The following is a 19,052-nucleotide window of genomic DNA, read 5'->3' as shown; positions in this document are numbered from 1 at the left end:
TGTCGTACTTATAGTATATAATTTATAGAGGTAGTACCTTAGTAGCTGTAGTTAGGTTTTCTTGTTCCTATAAATACAATGAATACACCTCATTGTTGTGACGAATAGTGCATTAAATATTTAAATAGGAGTTTGAATTATCTACACGCTAGTACGAAACTATAAAATTATAATGGATCACCAAGTATGTTCAACACCATAATATGTTTCTTTTTTAATAGTACCTATATTTATTCAAATCCTAATTATTTCAAGAATTTTTAATTATACTTAAGGACTATATTTTCAAATACTTTGATAGCCGTCGTTTGGTGACAATAATAACTTTAATTTACTAAATGAATGATACTTTTTTTTACTATATTTAATAAAATATTATTCTTGGTACATATACAATTTAATACCTCAGAAACTATAATGTTATAATTTCAATTTATATAGAGTAAAATTTTCAAAAAAAATAGGGTCCTTTTAAGTATAAATCTAAAGGATTCAAAAAATCAGAATTTGGATAAATGCATTAAAAATATAAGCGAAATGAGTGTGTTTGATAGGCAAGCTGTATATTTTATGCGTATAGTGTATTGACGATTTATCGTGTAGTTTCGTTTTCCACCATTTGTTGTTGTTAAAGTAATGTATACGCCTACTCAATATTTATAGACCCAAAGTTCCGTGACTTTTCAATTTTCGACGTTAAATTCGCGTATCACGGAGTGTTATAATATTATGTAAAAACATTTTAGCAACTTATATCAATTTCATCGAATTTATTCGACATATCTGCGAACAACACGTAATTTTACAACAAGTTCTATAATATACTTTTCACGTTTTCGAAATTCACTCTGAACTCGGCGACGGGTCTGAAATAAGGTATATATAGGTATATATCTGTATTATTATCTAGTATATCATGTTTATATATAACTCTTACACTTTTAAGTAATTCCGAGTAAATTTTTTTGGCTGCATCGAGTTATGAACTTCACTTATTTATTTTACAATATATAATATATATATATAAATATGTACAAAAAAGTTTTCCTGTATACATACGCATAATATTATAATATTATACACTTAATTTATTTTAAGCCACGAGTGTAATATAATTTATGTTTCGTATATAACACACGATATTTATTTTGAAGCCTTTAATACGAAAGATCTCGAACTCCACTGAATTTTATATAAAAAAAAAACTATAGTCAGAAAAGATATCCATATATCTAACATTTTCGTTCATCATTACACCGCATGCTCGCGAAGTATTGCACCACTGAAAGTGTCATACTATTATATACCTACGTAGTGATAGACATTTTAATGCATAATAATATTATTTATTTTTTTTTTTTTTAATGTTGTTTATTTATGAAAATTTACAATCTATACAAAAATGGTACAATAAGTAAATGTGAATTAAAAGTGTGCAATGAGGGGAGTAAAATGAGTAGAAATTTTACATTAGAAATTCCTACGTGGAAGGTAATTTAGGGAGAAATAGTAATATACAAGATTAAGTTTAATGTGCGTTGAGAAGATCTCTGGGCCATTCACATTTGAGTCGTCTAGCTGGGTTGTCTGGAAGAGCATTGGTATGAAGTTGAGCGATGAGGGGGTTTGAGTGATGTTCCATATTGGAGTGCAGGCGAAGATAATATTTGATAGCTGTTTGTTTAATGGTGGGGATTTGGAGGTCATTATGAAGAGCAACATTTGTGACGTACCAAGGGGCTTTAGCAAACATGTGGAGGCAAATGGCTTGGAATACTTGTATGGTTCTAGTGTTCGATGGTTTAGCGGTACCCCAGAGAGCGATTCCGTATGACCAGATAGGTTGCAGAAGGGATTTGTAGAATAGTAGACGGTTGGAGATGTACATATTAGATTTCATGAGAGGCCTAAGGATGTGTAAGCGGCTATTTAGTTGTTTAAGTTTGGTTTTGAGGTGGGAGCCCCAGGTGAGCCTTTTGTCAAACAGTAAGCCGAGATATTTGACTTCATTTGTGTGAGGAATGATTGCATTCTCAAATGTTATAAGAGGACAGTCACCGGGGCTGAGGGAGAAAGTGACATGAGAAGATTCGGAGTCGTTGATCTTGATTTTCTATGATTTGAACCAGTGAGATAAGCTGTTCAGATGATTTTGAAGTAGGCTGCTTGCTTCGTGGGGGTCTTGACTAGATGAAAGGATTGTGGTGTCGTCGGCATATGTCCTTATTAGGGTGTTATTTGTTGTAGGAATGTCGGCTGTGAACAATGGGTATAGGAAAGGAGCGATGTCGCTTCCCTGAGGGACACCGGCTATAATGTGTTGTGTGCTGGAAAATGTGGTTTTTAATTTGACTCTGAATGTTCTGTTATTTAGGTATGATTTTAGAAGTAAATAATAGGGTGTCGGGAAGATTTTTTTAAGTTTGAATAATAATCCATCGTGCCAAACGGTGTCAAAGGCTTGAGCTACGTCGAGAAAAAGTCCTGAGCAATATTCTTTTGTTTCTAGAGATGTAGCAATGTGGTCCACTACGCGGTGGAGCTGGTGAAAAGTTGCATGTTTGGCACGGAAACCTAATTGAAAGCTGTGAAGGGCATTTCGTTTGAGTGCGATAGTCACAAGTCTCTTGAGGAGAAGTTTTTCAAAAATATTTCCAAACGTGGGTATTAAGCTGATTGGTCTACACAATTCAGGTATACAACCTGATATTGTTTGCCTGGTTTAAGTATAGTTATAATGAGTGCTGATTTCCAAGTGGTAGGGAAATAAGATAGCCGAAATATAGCATTAAAGATGTAGGTGAGAAGAATGATGGTTTTTGGTGGTAAGTTTTTGACTTTTTTGACTGGCCAGGTGACTTATTATTCTTGAGTTTTTTAACAATTGATAGAACTTCGCCAGGAGTAGTTGGAGAGGCTGGAAGTGCCATGGGCAGAGGCGATGAGATGATTGATCAACTTGAAGCATGTGAGTATCACAAGGGGAGATGTTGTGAGGTTTAAATGCAAGATGGTTAGCCAGAAGATCTGATTTATCTTGGTCAGTGGTAGCAAGATTGTTGTTTTGATAGCAAAAAGGGGAAATGGTAGATTTATGCTTTAAAAGAGATTTGGTTTTTCTCCAGAGAGACCCATTTGAGGGTGAAAGAGATTGGATATGGGAGGTGTATAGTTGATTTTGATGTTTCTTGAGAGTTGACTTGAGTTTGTTGGAAAAATAGTTGTACTATTCTTTGTCAATCGGATAGTGAGTTCACTGCCAAGTGTTTCGAGCCCGACGTTTTTGAGAGATGAGCTCTCTTATTTCAGGAGTGATATTTCTACTGGAGTTGTCTTGAGTTGCAGATGTGGTGGAAGATATTCGAAATGTGTCTTGAATGTTGTTTGTGAGGGTGTTTATGGCAGTATCTATATCGGTGGGATTTTTTAACTTAATGTTTAAAGGGAAAATGCATTACAATAATTAGTATAGGTACAATATAATATCTCTCTCTCTCTCTCTCTCTCTCTCTCTCTCTATGAATAATATATATTATAGACATATTTCCCAATCGATCGGACAAAGTCGGGGGGCTGGCAAAAAAATTTAAATTTTGCCAAAAAAAAAATATTGATTTGCAAATTCTAAAAATGGATTTGCAATTATTTGCAATTAATTTGCAAAATGTTGACATATTTCCCAAATTGATCGGACAAAATCGGGGGGCTGCGGGAAGTTGGCCCGCCGTAACGGTTTTTTGCTTATAATATGTTAACGAATTATTTGCAAATTCTGAAAACCGATTTGCAATTATTTGCAATTAATTTGCAAAATATTAACATATTTCACGGTATATCTAATCGGTCAGACAATGTCGGGGGGCCAACTTCACACACATATATTATTACACGATGGTATAATAATAATAATAACAATAATAATAGCGGAACACAGTGGTTTTTGATGTATTCTCGAAAACGTAATTAAACAAAATAATATAATTAATTCAGACCGGAGCCGGGGGAATACGCGCATTAATTTTTTATAATAATATCGCTTTTAGATTTATTTCTGTCACATCAGTGAGATTTGCCAATAGTTGTCCGATAACGAATCGCGGTAATAGCAATATTATTATTGAAAACCATTCAAACGCGTTTGGAAAATTAATATACACTTATCGATAATATCATAATAATTTTGAATTAATATAATATTATTATTATGTTCGTTTGCGGGATCGCGACGATGATGTAAAATACATTTTATCCATTTCATAGTTATGTAAAATAATATTATATTATTATACCTAACCGGCGGTATAATATATTTTTCGTGATTTTTTTGCACGCTGAGATTTGAAAAAAAGAAAAAAAAAATTTTAAATATCTAAACGTCTGCAGTAGTGCAGAATATTATACATATTATTATACTGCTTCAATGTTATATATATAATATGTATTACTATGTAAATTGTAACACGATTATTTTTAATGTTTCGTGAAAACCAAAAGAACGCATTATACATAATACAATATTATTATAATATATAATATAGTGGCATTACCATTATATAGCGTAATCGTGACGAAAAAATATATTATTTACTATCTAGTGGGTTCATTAATTTTTCACGACCGTGTTCGAAACATCAAAATACGCGTTTAACCCTCCGGCCTTGAAAAATGGCCAACACGGCAATCCGTTTCCGGAACGAGCCTGACGAATGACGATGACTGCGGTAAACTGCTAAAGTTATTAGTCATCAATTGCCGTCCGTTTCACGGGATGTCCTGAATCCTGCTTCTCCGAAAGTGGTAGGTGGTTTGGGGGGGGGGGGGGGGGGAAATAAATAAGAAATTACCATGGATCAAATCGACGGTCAACCCTCACCGGACAATATTGTTCACTTCTGCACGCGCGTGCAGGTTATAGTGGTTACTGGTTACATAATACGCATAGTAGTATATAGATATAGATATATAGTATTAGCCGGGGCGCTGACGATGACATAGGTATAGGCACACGATAAAAATATAACGTAAGAGTAGATCAAACATGTTTCAGACCAAAATTCCGTCGTAAAGAATACCTTTGGCTACTTGATCTGTGATGTAACACAAGAGCACGTGACACTGGAAATTTAAATTTAGTTTGTTTATAAAACAACAAAAAAACTGCGATTGCAATGATTTGATAGTGGTTTAAGCTCTGGAGCGATAAGGGCGTTTGAGACTTTATAAAGCGTTAATTGTTTAGACCAATAGAACGCAACAATGATTGTTTTCTCAGAAAACTTTTCCAACACACGTCTAAAACGAATAGTCTGCACAGTCCATTCGTTTTAGGGGTTTGTGATACGATTTTGTTAAACTTCAAGAGTAAATACAAAGCACAGTACAGTACACAGTCTCTATGGTTTGTATAGGTAAGTACGTATTTGTACGTTTATGAATTCGTTGTATCTCATTGATTAATTCTGTAAAAATATTGAAATATATATCCCCCCCCCCACCTCCAAACAATTTTATATTTTAGTAATGCTTTAAATGTAATGAATTATTATTATTTAAGGACAATATGTTCAATACAAAGAATTCTCGTACCATTTAAGAATTATCCTGTAACAATAGGTACAAACTGATTTTTTTTCAAATAACTTTTTCCATTCAATCACCCTTTTTACTTTAGGTAAATATTATTGTTAAGCAAATAATTTTCTTGTAACTTGTTTATATAATATTATAATATAATACATTTTCTGTTACAATTATCTATCAATCTATTAAGAGTACATATCAATATAATTGCCCTAGAAAATAGGGTCTGATAAAAATAAATATTACCGTTTCAATCATAAATCAATGGTTAATATTTTAATAGTAACGTTTGTATCTATTATTTGTACCTATATATATTTTATAGATAAAATAATGTAAAACCTTGATACACTTAACGTTCACTTTTTAATATTATTAGTATAATATTAAAATCAAATATTAAAATAAGTTAAAAAAATTGATAATCGTTTTGTGGATAATATACTTATCATGTTGTGATGTGTATATTATTTTGTGAAAACAATGCGTCAGTGTTGAGTATTAAGACAATCTAAAAAAAAATCTGCCTACACCGAATACTTCTTTTTTATTAAAATTACCAGGAAATCTGATCTTGTACTCTAGATAATATATTATTACCTTAAGTGGTCGTCCAGGTATATAGTATTTCATAACAATATTATAAGTAGCTCTGCGGGTTAGTGAGTGTTGGGTAACAGCTATTAAAATATCGACTTTATTGTATAGGGACCTACTTGTCACCATACAGTACGCGCGTGTCATTAGAAAGCTAGTAATTTTTGAACGGGCTCAACTAGGGGATACAATCATTAATTATTATGCCCATGTAGTACCCTACTTCTTACATCATGTTCATAATCGTTGTGATAAATTAACGATAAGTAATATTACAAAATATTATTAATGTAAAACCCGTAATACGAAATTTGATTAAATTAGGATATAATAGTTTTGAATAAATGGATTATAATTTATATTATTTAACGTGATATTTTAAATTTTAGAAATAATTTCGCTATCAGCAATATTAAATGTCTCTTTCAATATCGAATGTTGCCATAATGTTATCAAATATGCGTTTTAGCCATATTAGCCATATTGGCCATATTAGCTTACATAATATCTATACGGTATTTCTTTAGCTACCTATTTTCTATATCTACCACCTTCACTAACGGAAAATATATTTGAATTTTAATCAGACAATGGGAAGTTTTAAAACAATAGCTTTATTGCTTACATAATAATATAATAGAAATAGGTGGTAACTGGTAAGTACAGTATGATATTTTAGAGCTTTTACTATTTCCTTATTATCCACACACACACACACACACACACACACACACCTAGACTACTGTCGTTCGAGTATGCTGCAGCAATAGCATCTCGACGATGGTATTTTTTTTATTATTCCACGACAAACAGAGAGTAATAGCACACAAAGGATATTACGAGCAAGTATCCGCGTCGTTTTGTACACGACTGCACATTGAAATTCCGTTCGTCGGTCTGTTTTTTATCCTCTAAGAAATCGATCGAGATTTCGCACTCATAGACCCTAGTATATATTATAGTATCGCACTTCTGACATACTTGTGTGTTAACTTTTGCTCGAAAACCGTTTTTCATGCAATTCGCGTGAGGGCACTATAGGGCGGTGCCGTATAGTGTTCGACGATATAGCGTAAACGCAATGATCGTCTGTTCAAAATTGATATCATTACAGTTGGCGTTATAATACCTACATAATATAATATTATAAGTACCTTCGTTGTTTTGATATATTATGACATTGCGATTACGACATAATATTATATACGAAAGCCTAGGACCAGAACTTCCGATATCAAATATTTTCTCCTTTCTCCAGCAGTCAGCAGGACTGGTCAAATTAATATACTTTCAACTTTGTAATCTTGTGCTTATATTGGTACCTATACTATTATAATTTAATCCCATATTTTATTTTACTGTATAAAAAAGAAATTGAGCTCCCAATGTCCGCGATACCAATAGCCTATTGGGTTATCTTTTCTCGAACAAAATTAAAATTATATACTGTATAAAAAACAAACACTGATGAAACATATTTGGTCAAAATTTGCAAAAAAAAGGCAACACACGATTTGTGGAAACAAATAACATTAGTAAAGGTGTACCTCCGTATACCTTTGGCCTGAGCGCGGTCTATTTATTGACACCACGTGGCCAACGTAGGTGTATAATAAATGTAAATGCACCATCGTTAATTGAAATGTGTACAGACCTTTGAACACTATACGGTTCACCTAGTTGACAAATTACGCAGTACCGTGATCATTTTCTCGATTTTTTTACGTGTAAATTTTGTATACATACGCATTGTACCTATTGGACTCGAGCGGAAATTTACTGCGTACCTTAGAGACTCTAAATATTTAGCATTATTTTTTTTTTATACTGCTGCTGTGTGAACAATATTTAAATACGCAGAGGTGGGCGAGTGAATGAACACCAATTTAACTATGGTTTGTTAAGTGAATCCAACTCTGCGGCAGCAAGAATGTTATAATACTTATATAAGTCGTAAGTTAATAGTTAACAATAATATAGTTTATATTTAACTAAGTATAACTATAGTTGAGTCGTTCAGTTTAATTTTAAAACGAATCAACTAATTAAATTAAAATAAGTTTAATAAAATTAAGTTTTCACTCGTAGCTTTAACTCTTTGACTAACTTTGCACATACGCGCACTTCTACAGCTGCAGTGCATATTTTACGTGATGAATCATATCGATTACCTCGTTACAGAACGTAAAACGACAGTACGACGCACTGTCTATAACAGTATGCACTCTATAACTGGAGATTTATAAAGTTCACTTCACTATTATACGCTATTCTGAAGGCTGTCTTGACGTTTGCTGTCCCCGAGTTGTAGTATAGTAGTATATCGTAATTATGTTATAATAATATGTCATTATTATTATTATTATTATTATTACGAATTTTGATGCGAGCACCGTGGCAATAATATGGTTTAACTGCATTATAGGCAGGGCTTGAAACCGTTATCAATTTAGTCGGTTAACGCTAACGCGGTAACCGAACATTTTTTGGTTACCGGTTACCGATTTTATACCGGTCCTGTTGTTAGCGGTAACCAATTACCGGTACTATTTTCAAAATTACAGGTTACCGTTAAGTGATAGCCGCTTCCAAAAATGTCGGTTACCGGTAACCGATTGAATACCGGTTTTCTAAAAAAAAATTGTACTACACATTTGTACCCGCATATTTAATACAATATTCGTGTTGTTATAAGAATCATGCTGTTTTTAGATTTCCCAGTACAATATACGATGAGGGAGACCGGGATTATCGACTATCGTGTACCGTCATTACCAACCAACGATATTTTATGTTATAGGTAGGTAGGAAATAGAAATGTAGAATACCAATTATTTGAATTATTATTACAAAAATTTAGACTAGGAAAAAAACGAAGATATAATAGTATGATTTAAGAATAGCTTTAAGAAGTAATTATTTATTAAACCATTAGTAGCTACGAGCGTATAATCATTTATGTAGCTAAAATAAACTAAACATAATATTATTATAGTTCATACGTAACGGTAGTCAGTATTTATAAATACTGGTAATTGGTTAAAACATATTACGTTATTAAAACGTTTTATGTTAGCTTAAAAATTGTCACGGTAACCGGTAACCGATAACCGGGAGTACAAATAGGTTTATAATAACGGTAACCGATTATAGGTTCCCCAAAATTCCGGAAAATTACCGGTTTTTGGTAAAAACCGGTAACCGGTTAAAAGCCCTGATCATAGGTATTATTATTTTATGCGTAGAGACTTTAATGACAACAAATTATTATGAGTATAATTCCCATAATTTATATTGTAGACACTATCACAAGTCACACTATGTTGCCGCTAGTGATGGTAAGAAATAGCAGTAGCAGCTTTAATAGCACTGCTATTTTGCTTTAGCAATCGCTGACTGCTATTTAGTGTTAATAATAGCAGTGATTGCTAAAATGTGTATATAGTAAGTTTTAGTATCTTGTGTTTTCCTACACTGTTCATTGTTATTATGTTATTTCTCCAATAGCTGCTATCATCGACTATCGACTATCGAGGTATAAAACTGCTATATTTTATAATTTAGCAGTTGCTGTTAAATTATTATAAAATAGCAACTTAGCAATCATATAATAAATATAGATACTAAAAGATAGTAGCTATTGCTTATTACTTATTTTGTTTTTAATCATTTATGTGTTACTTATCACTCACCATACAAGCTCTGTAATATATTTTTCTCTATGGCCTCTATGAATATCAATAGTGTATCAATAGTGTAATATTAATAGTATAATAATATCAATAGTATAATATTAATTATTAGTTATTAATTATTCGACAATTTGATTTAGTAGCCAGTAGGTAGTAGGTACGACTTAACGATTTTACCTAACTGTCCTAACTTAACAGTTAACTTTACTGTTTGCTGTTTAGTATTTACTGACTGTAAGTACTATACTGTTATATTATGTACTTATAATTTTATACTGGCCACTAGAATCTGTGGAATGTGGATACTGAATAGTTTTGAACTGTGGATTGATGTAAATAAAAATTAATATAGAATGTACGAGAGATAAAAAATGGTGAGTAGATACAACTAAATTTATAATAAAGAGTTAAATTAATTAACTTAATTTTATAATCTTCAGTAGGTATAAATTATATGCAATCTGCATATAAAAACTTAAAATAATAATCATTCTTATGAATTTTGATTCAAAAAAAGGAGCATTTCAACTTTCTTGCTACTAAGCCTACTTCGGCGGTCACTGATGAGTAACCCAGCTTTAGAGAACACGCGTTCACAGGGCACTGATGTACCAAGACAGCAAAGTGTTCTCCTGGCAAGCTGACTCAAATATGGATAATTATGTTTATTATCCATCCACCATTTTAATGCATCAGTGTTGCGGTTCTGTACATCGTCTTCTAAGTACCTTTGTACCTCTATAATAGCCCTTGATGTATTGGTCCCTGAAGGTTGAATTTGGGACACTTTTGAATCGATGGAACTCCAAATTGAAAACCCTTGTTCATTTCCTGAAGCGGTAGGAGTCGGTAAAGTACGTTGCACCTCATTGTCTGACCTAATAGCTGATATAATTGATGCAGTTTTTTCTATAATGTCACTTTTAATCATTTGTAGGTGATTTTCAGTGAACGGAATGTTTTTGAATCGTGGATCGAGGAACGTACAACGGACTAGTGTATGACTACCTATTATGTTACCCCAGCGATCTCTATCATTCATTCCAGATAATAATTTATTTAAAACATTGTTCACTCTTTGATGGTAATTTTCTTTTTGTAGTTTGCTGCATACATTTTTGAGTCCTTCAGCTAAGACTATAACTAAAGAAGCTGTCATGTATTTATCGCCACTTACAGCTTTTGTTGCCTCTTCAAACGGACGTAACACTATACACAGTTCTCTAGTTACTTTCCACTCATCTACTGTTAAGCCTTCAGGAGGATTATCTAGTAAACCAAGAGTTCCACGAATAGAACTTTCAAGTTCAACCAACCGCTCGATCATGTACAGAGTTGAGTTCCAGCGGGTACTCACGTCTTGAAGTAATTTTTTTGGTTCTTTTGCTCCGTTACTTATTTGATAGTTGTTTAACTTTTTATTTGCAGATGTACTCTTTCTGAAATGTGTGACAATTGTTTTAATCTTTTCTAAAAGGTTAGATTCGATTGTGAGAGCCCCTTGAACGATCAAATTTAACGTGTGAGCAAAGCATCCAAAATGCTTTAACTCAAGGATAGATAAAGCTCTCTTTATATTATATGCGTTATCGGATACTGCAAAAGTAATTTTGTTTGTTAAATCCCATTCTTCTAATGTCAATTGTATTTGGTTACTTAAATTTACACTTGTGTGGTTTTCAGAGAATTCATGACAACCTAATAAAACAGATTTCAGACCAAAATTGTTGTCAATAAAATGAAATGTTATAGCTATGTAACCCATGTTACTTCTGGATGTCCAGCAATCAGTGGTAATGCAACCACACACAGCTTCACTTTTGATCATTTCCTTTGTTTCAATTAAACATTTTTGGTACAACGCAGGTATGTGAACTTTGGACAATGTATGGCGGTTTGGTATTTTGTATGAAGAATTTAGCAGATGAACAAAATGCCTAAAACCTTCGTCTTCGACTATTTTGAATGGTTGAAAATCTTTAGTGATCATTTGGATAAGGGCATCGTCAATTTTCTTTTGTGTGTCGAATGTCATTTTTCTTGGTACGTATTCTGAAATATTAGTTTGTTTTCTTTTGCGGATATTAGCTATTGAATTTTGAATAGATGTTGATGAAGCTGGATTTTGAAAAGATGTTGATGGAGTTGTATTTTGTATATCTGTAGTTGGAGTTGTATTTGGTACCATATTTGAAGAAGATGCGGGAAATTGATCACTAGACGTTTGACCAGGATCGTCAACGATTTCTTCGTTAACTTTGTTCGACTACAGAAAAAATAAACTTATTTAATAGTACTGTTCAGTGTATCAGTATAAACATAATATACTTATGTATACTTACTATACTTTATTTAAAAAAATTTAAATGAACTTACCTGGTTTTCTGCACTTATTGCTATCCAATGTACATTAGAATAATGCGTTTTTAAATTTGTAAGGCTAGTTTTAAACGAATATTTTTTTTTACAAATCATACATTTAGCATATGTAGAGTTTTCAATGACAGTGAAATGAGACCAAATATCACTTGTCTTGCGGCTCATATTGATAGATTAAATCACTTAAAATAAAAATTAACAGATCAACTAGTATATCAGAGTTCAGCACAGACAACGCAATGTTCAACTATGATGTACTGTGGTAAAATGAGCTTAATTTATTTAATTTCCTACATGAATTGTTTTGTAGACATAACAGTTGGTATTTGTAGGAACATGTAAATTCTTGCAAAGAAATGGGTTATTATTGTTAGCATTTATTATAACTATGTACTATGTTTAATATACAAATGACTATATCCACATAAGACTTAATAAAAAAATATAATATAATATATTATAAATGATATAATTTTATTCCTTATATTATATTATATTATTTAACTTTTTATTAACTATCTCCATATCAACAGTACCTAGTTTTAACTCACACATTATGGTGGTGATTAAAAATTAAATATTTAACTTATTTTTAACTGAGTTAAGCATTTAATAAATTGTTTATTATATAAAACTTAACTTAACTGAAATAATTTTTCTCATCAATTTCCCCACTTTTGATAATGACAAAATTCAATAAGGTTCTTGTTCTCAAAACTTACTACTCTTAAATAAGTCTTGTAAACTATAAATATACCTATTATACCTATTTGAGTAAACGTATTTAAATACTTTTATAGGTAGCTTATGGAATACTATAATCAGTATTGGACATATTTGTATTTGTAATTCAAATACTTTTATGTAAATACTTAAAAAATTCAAAACAATTATTCATCAGTCATCAGATGTTAGATTTTTTTTGAAAATTATTTTATTATTTTATTTATAATAATATTAATATAAATATAATATCATAATACTATATTTTGTTCACTCATAAATTTTGAGAGCTCCTATTGACGATTACTTGCTTATGATTATTACAAATAATATACTGATTTCTGATACCTCTATAGAAACCCAGTACACTTGTTAATCAATTAAAATAAATGTTGAAAATTGAATATACTTCTTAAATTAATAATGTCTCACCTAGTAAAATAGTTAAATTGATTTTTGTTTTTATTAAAAAACTGTTTAATTACCAAAGAATAAAGTATTTAAAAATTATTATAAAACAAGTTTTATTTTCACTTTTTAGTATAAATTTAAGTAGGAGGTACAACAACTACTAATAGTACCTAATTGAATGTAACATTATATTATATACTATTTTAAATTAGTAATACAAAATTAATTTTACAAACAGACTTTTATTAAGTAAAATAAAAAAAGTATTTAAATGCATAGTATTTGTTCTTAAATTCTGAATCAATAATCAATAATTCTGAATCATTATATTATGTTAAGTAAAAACATTTGGTAATTTATTCAATAAAATTTCAAAAAATTAAAAAATTAAGGCGTATCATCCCCCCCCTCTCGTGACCAATTGGACACTGTCCATCAAAGGTGTGAGTTCCGTTGTGATTGATGTAGCCACTATATAACTACAACACTATCCAGTGTATACTCGCTCCGAAATCGAGAGGGACTAGGAGGTGGAAAGTTCTCGCATTGAGTATGGAAAACCTTTATATTATATGAATCAATATGAACTAGGGCGTCACAAGGGAGAGCTAGAAAAGATCAAAAAGTGCCATCTAGTAGCTTATTTGGTATTGCTAAAGTGTTAACTATAGTATTAGCTGCTAAATATTAGAACTATTCAACTATACAATAGCATCACATTATCAGCTGTTTTTACAAAATTGAAAATAGCAATAGCTGCTATTTATCACTGCTATTTTACATTAGTAATAGCAATAGCTATTGCTAAATAAATTAATAGCATTTTACCATCACTAGTTGCCGCCCGCAGTATGGAAATTGACAGAATTCGCGACTGTTAAAGCACTACCGTCTACTGTTCTATACTGTGTCCCGCCTCATACTATATACCTAGCCACCTAGGTAATGGTATTATATAGGGACATTATAATATTATTATTATTATTATTGTTGTTATTATATTGTTGCGTAGTTATATTAATAATATTATTGCTAGGTAATATAGTATATACTATATTAAACATATTATATTTTGTATGCTTCACATGTTCACGCACAATCTTTGCACATTTTACACGTAGGTATACAATAATAATATTATTCGCAATATATTATTATGTTATACGAGCACCGCGTCCTGCGCAGGTCTGAACGAAATTTATATTATTATTATTATCCGTTGGCGCGACCAGGAACCGTCTGTTTACGATATTATGATAATATTATTGTTATCATAATATTATATTGTATAAAAAATATTTACGCGTAACACGCGTCGTACAAACGATATTAAACTTGGGGAGGTTTTGCGCCGCGGCCGGGAAAAATTTACGAAATGCTTGCGACAGTTGTTGACCGAAATGAAATTCCGGCTGCAGGCGTAACGCACCTATAATAATATTATAATATTCGCCAACAGTATATTTCGCACGCGTGTCGTATCTGTTGGATATTTATCGATTTTCGTGAAATGTAAAAAATGAAAATCCCACGAAGCGTCGTGGGGGGAAGGGGAAACACCAAATGGAAAGTAACCGCCACGGCCCGTTGGCGCACATAGTATATGGACGTGTTTGGATATACATATATATTATGTTAGTCTCGCTCGTAAATCAAAAGAAAAACAGCCGCCGCCGACGCTAAAGGTGTACCCGTGAAAAACGTAAAGCCGAGACGCGTTGCAAATATTATATTTTATTTTCCTCCACACATACGCACTCACGATACGCAGTATTCTAAGACGCATTAGAAATTAATAGACAGCACACAGACCGAATAGTCGTTTTGCGTGTATACTGTATATATATATATATGAATATATACATAATATAATATGTGCGTATATATTATATAATGACACACACAGAAATACAGAATCCTGCACACACACACAGGAATTTATGTTTATGTTTTTTTTTTTTTATGGTACCTAAATGAAGAGTAGACGACCGTATATAGACGTATACTATACCTATTTATATTATAAATACGCACCTATATTATATAAGTGCGAGTGTGTAAGTAAAGGTCTGTTTCGGGTTTTATCGTAGGTATATAATATTACTATATTATATGGTCGGATCGTAAAAATAAATAATAATAATACATAAAAAGAACAAAACAATGGAAAATTGGCATGATTAAACACGGAAAGTCGGACGTTCGTCGAAATATCATGATATAATCTCGAATGTCTCATTCACCGTCTCTCTAGCTCTCTGTATCTCTGTATCTCTGTATCTGTCTGTCTATCTGTATCTCCACCTGTCTGTCTATCTGTATCTATGTTTGTCTGCCTGTCTCTCTGTCTGCCTGATTGTCTCACTCTACCTATATACTTTGTCTCTCCGACTCTCTTCTCTCTCTATCTCCACGTGATAGACCAGTAATTCGGTTTCGTCCAACTCTAATATTATTGAAGAATGTAGATGTTGGGAGCGTTATGATTGGGAGCATTTTTTCTATGCACTTATATAATATGATACGAGGCTGCTTACTTCTCAATGGTGTAGTCGGTTTGTAAATATATAAATGGTTTTGTATACAACAGTCGACAGTCGAAAATCATGGACACTGCCTGATAATGCAGACGTTAAACCACACGTCGTGTTATATTATATAGTTGTGGTATTATATAATAATTACCGTGAAAGTAAAAAAATAATAAAGCGGGTAAGTGGATGTTGCTCTGCTGTACAGTAGGTTACAAGTGGGTCAATGTATAATGGATTGTATTAAACTTGAATTCAACGATATGATATCATTGTATAAGAAAAACGATTCTGAGCGAAGATGGTTTGTCAGTTTGTATATTTCATACTATTATTACAGTCGATTCCGCTTTCTTGGGACACATTGGTTGCATGTTATTTTGTCCCAATAAAGCAGTTGTCCCAATAATCCGAAATGAAAAAAAAAACATATAAATTTATTGAAAAACTGATTTTTTATGTTTTTATTATTACAAATACATATTAGTTATTACAATAACACAATTATAGAAAATTGTTAATTATACAAAAAGAAAAACATAGTACATATTATGTATAACAATGCATGTAATTGACCAGTGTTGCTCTATACTTAACCTTTAAATTTTGGATAACACCCATATCTAAAGGCTGAATTAGTGACGTTGTATTAGGTGGTAAAAACTCAAGCTTGATGTTTTTCAAAGATATATTAGGATGGGCAGTACAGTTGTCTAAGACGAGACATATAGCCTTTTTTGTTTTGTTCAACTCACTATCCCAACGTTGCAACCAATCGGTAAAAATGGCCGAAGTCATCCATGCGTTTTTATTTGCATGATACTCAACCGGTAATTTTTGTAAAGAAATTTTTTGAAAACAACGAGGTTTTTTACTTTTTCCTATCACTAAAGCTTTTTTTTGTCAGTCCCGCTTGCGTTCACACAACACAGTATAGTTATTCTGTCCATAGCTTTTTTTGATCCAGCTATCGATTCGTGTTTAAAACACAGAGAACCATCTGGAGTTGCACGATAGTACAATCCTGTTTCATCTGCGTTATAAATATCATCGAGAGAAAATTTTGCAAGAATCTGTGGTAATTTTGTAAATTTCCATTCATCGGCATACTCTGAATTTGCACTAGCTTTTTCACCATGTGATCTTTTAAATTTTATGTCGTGTCTTACTTTCCATCTAGATAACCAACCGTCGGTGGCTTTGAATTCGTCATTACCAAGTTTCCTTGCAAGGTCTTCGGATTTAGCTTTTAATATAGGACGTCCGACACTTGAACACCCCGACTAGTAGCCAGTGTAAACCATTGTGTAAGTGCCTCGTCTACATCTGCATCTTTACCCTCTCGTTTCCTTTTCCGCGTTGTCACTTGGCTAAGAGCTTGTTCTCGCAAAAACTGTTCTTGTAGTTGAATTCGCGCGATTGTTGATTTTGATACTCCTAAAATTTCCGAAAGACGACGAGTACTACAGCCTGGTGGCTGTAATTTAATTTTGTCTAGAATATCAAATTTTTGCGCAAGCGATAAATCTTTACGTATACGAGACATCGTTACTGCACGCGACAAACGCGACTAATGCACTAAATAACATTTAACACACATCACATTTGAACATACGATAAGATAAAATGTATATAATTTAATCTAAAATCGATTACACGAGTCGTTCGCGATTGTCGGACTATATTGATCTATTAATATTTAATATTATACTCGATAAAAATGTCCCAATTATCCGGATTCGCGGCCCAGATAAGCGGCGTACTTTTACATTACAAGTATACATTTGTTTTTGTAATTTTAGAATTGTCCCGATTAAGCGGTTGTCCTTATTAACCGGTGTCACTATTAAACGGAATCGACTGTATTTATTATAGCCTGTATGTTGAATTAATATTATAATATTACTATTTTTCATTCTTTTCTATGGTGATAAACAAAGCGTTAGAAATTAAAATCCCATTTTTAGCGATTTTTTGTAATTTGTCGGTGGTTTTTCGCTTGGCATTAAATAACTATTGAGAAAATCGAAAAACGACCTTTCTATCCGCTCAGAATCTATAAGTATAATTCAAATTCCATACAAGTAGGTACTCGCAGTTTTTGCACTACAATTCGTAACACACATTATATGAAGATAGAAGATTACATGATCCGTTTTCAGTTATTACAGTCAAGCACAGCGGTCGCAGTTTAAAATCGATATACTTACATTAACAATATCATTGATTAAAATATTGAATCAATATCCTGAATATCACGTACGGCAAAATGTCAAAAACTCGAGGAAAATCCAATTCCTCGGCACGGACGGTATCCTGCGTGACCTAGTCCCCAGCTAATTTTAATACCTTCATATTATTATATCATAATGATATATTATAAAACTATTTGCAAACAGTTATTTTTGTATTCTGTTGTATTTCAAAACTCGAATCCGATTTTTGTCCCCCTAGGGTCCGAGGCGCTGACATCTCGGGCATATAGCTGATGCAGTTATTGAAATATAAATGTAGTTGTAATGTTTTAGTAGTAATAAAATCTGAGATGGGTCTTGGGTACCTACTCATATATATCTTATACAATTTACATACATCAATTCCATAATGTATAATTGACTATACACGGTCATAGGCTTACAAACATATTACATATACTATGGTATAATAATTACATGTATTGAGTTGAAAACATATTTTAGATATTTGTGTATATTAGGTATTATATTATTATGTATATTATCGTAACATTAAATAATAATATGCCTACATGTAAATGTAAACTTAATAAATATACAAAAAGTGTCGTACATACTACAATATACTGGTTTTATATATTATAAGTTATAAATTCTAATGGTTTTCATAAACAGGTTTCTCACATTTACCACTCTATGAGAATTTAAAACTCGGTGTAGGTACGCAAGATTGTAAACGGAATGAGTTATGCGTCCTCTAAGTAATGTTAATATAAATACTCGAAGAAGTGACAGAACCACAGCGAATCACATTACCAAAGAAGAATGAGACATTTTCGTTTATAATTTAAAACTGTTAATGTAACTATACAAATTTAATATTCCATCCACAAAATATATCAATATTAATCGGTCTTTATAAATTGATTTCACACTCAAATTAG

The 19,052-nt window shown here is 32.0% G+C and overlaps 1 protein-coding gene across 1 annotated transcript; it reads right to left on the bottom strand.

Moving 5' to 3' along the window:
* Positions 1-10,362: 10,362 nt before the first annotated feature.
* Positions 10,363-12,413, bottom strand: LOC132938857 (zinc finger BED domain-containing protein 4-like). Its single transcript, XM_061005857.1, has 2 exons — positions 12,246-12,413; positions 10,363-12,135 (listed from the first exon to the last, which is right to left on the bottom strand). Exons 1-2 carry the CDS (start codon positions 12,411-12,413, stop codon positions 10,363-10,365), a joined length of 1,941 nt encoding a protein of 646 aa, XP_060861840.1.
* Between the last annotated feature and the right edge of the window lie 6,639 nt (positions 12,414-19,052).

The sequence above is a fragment of the Metopolophium dirhodum genome, chromosome 2, assembly GCF_019925205.1.
Source record: "Metopolophium dirhodum isolate CAU chromosome 2, ASM1992520v1, whole genome shotgun sequence".
Lineage (NCBI taxonomy): Eukaryota > Metazoa > Arthropoda > Insecta > Hemiptera > Aphididae > Metopolophium > Metopolophium dirhodum.
This window is presented reverse-complemented; position numbering and strand designations above follow the sequence as displayed.

Excerpts from the sequence above, each read along its gene's own strand:
- LOC132938857 (XM_061005857.1), bottom strand. The coding sequence starts at position 12,413 with ATGAGCCGCAAGACAAGTGATATTTGGTCTCATTTCACTGTCATTGAA. Across the intron at positions 12,136-12,245 it reads CAATAAGTGCAGAAAACCAG|TCGAACAAAGTTAACGAAGA; the intron begins GTAAGTTCATTT and ends TTTTTTCTGTAG.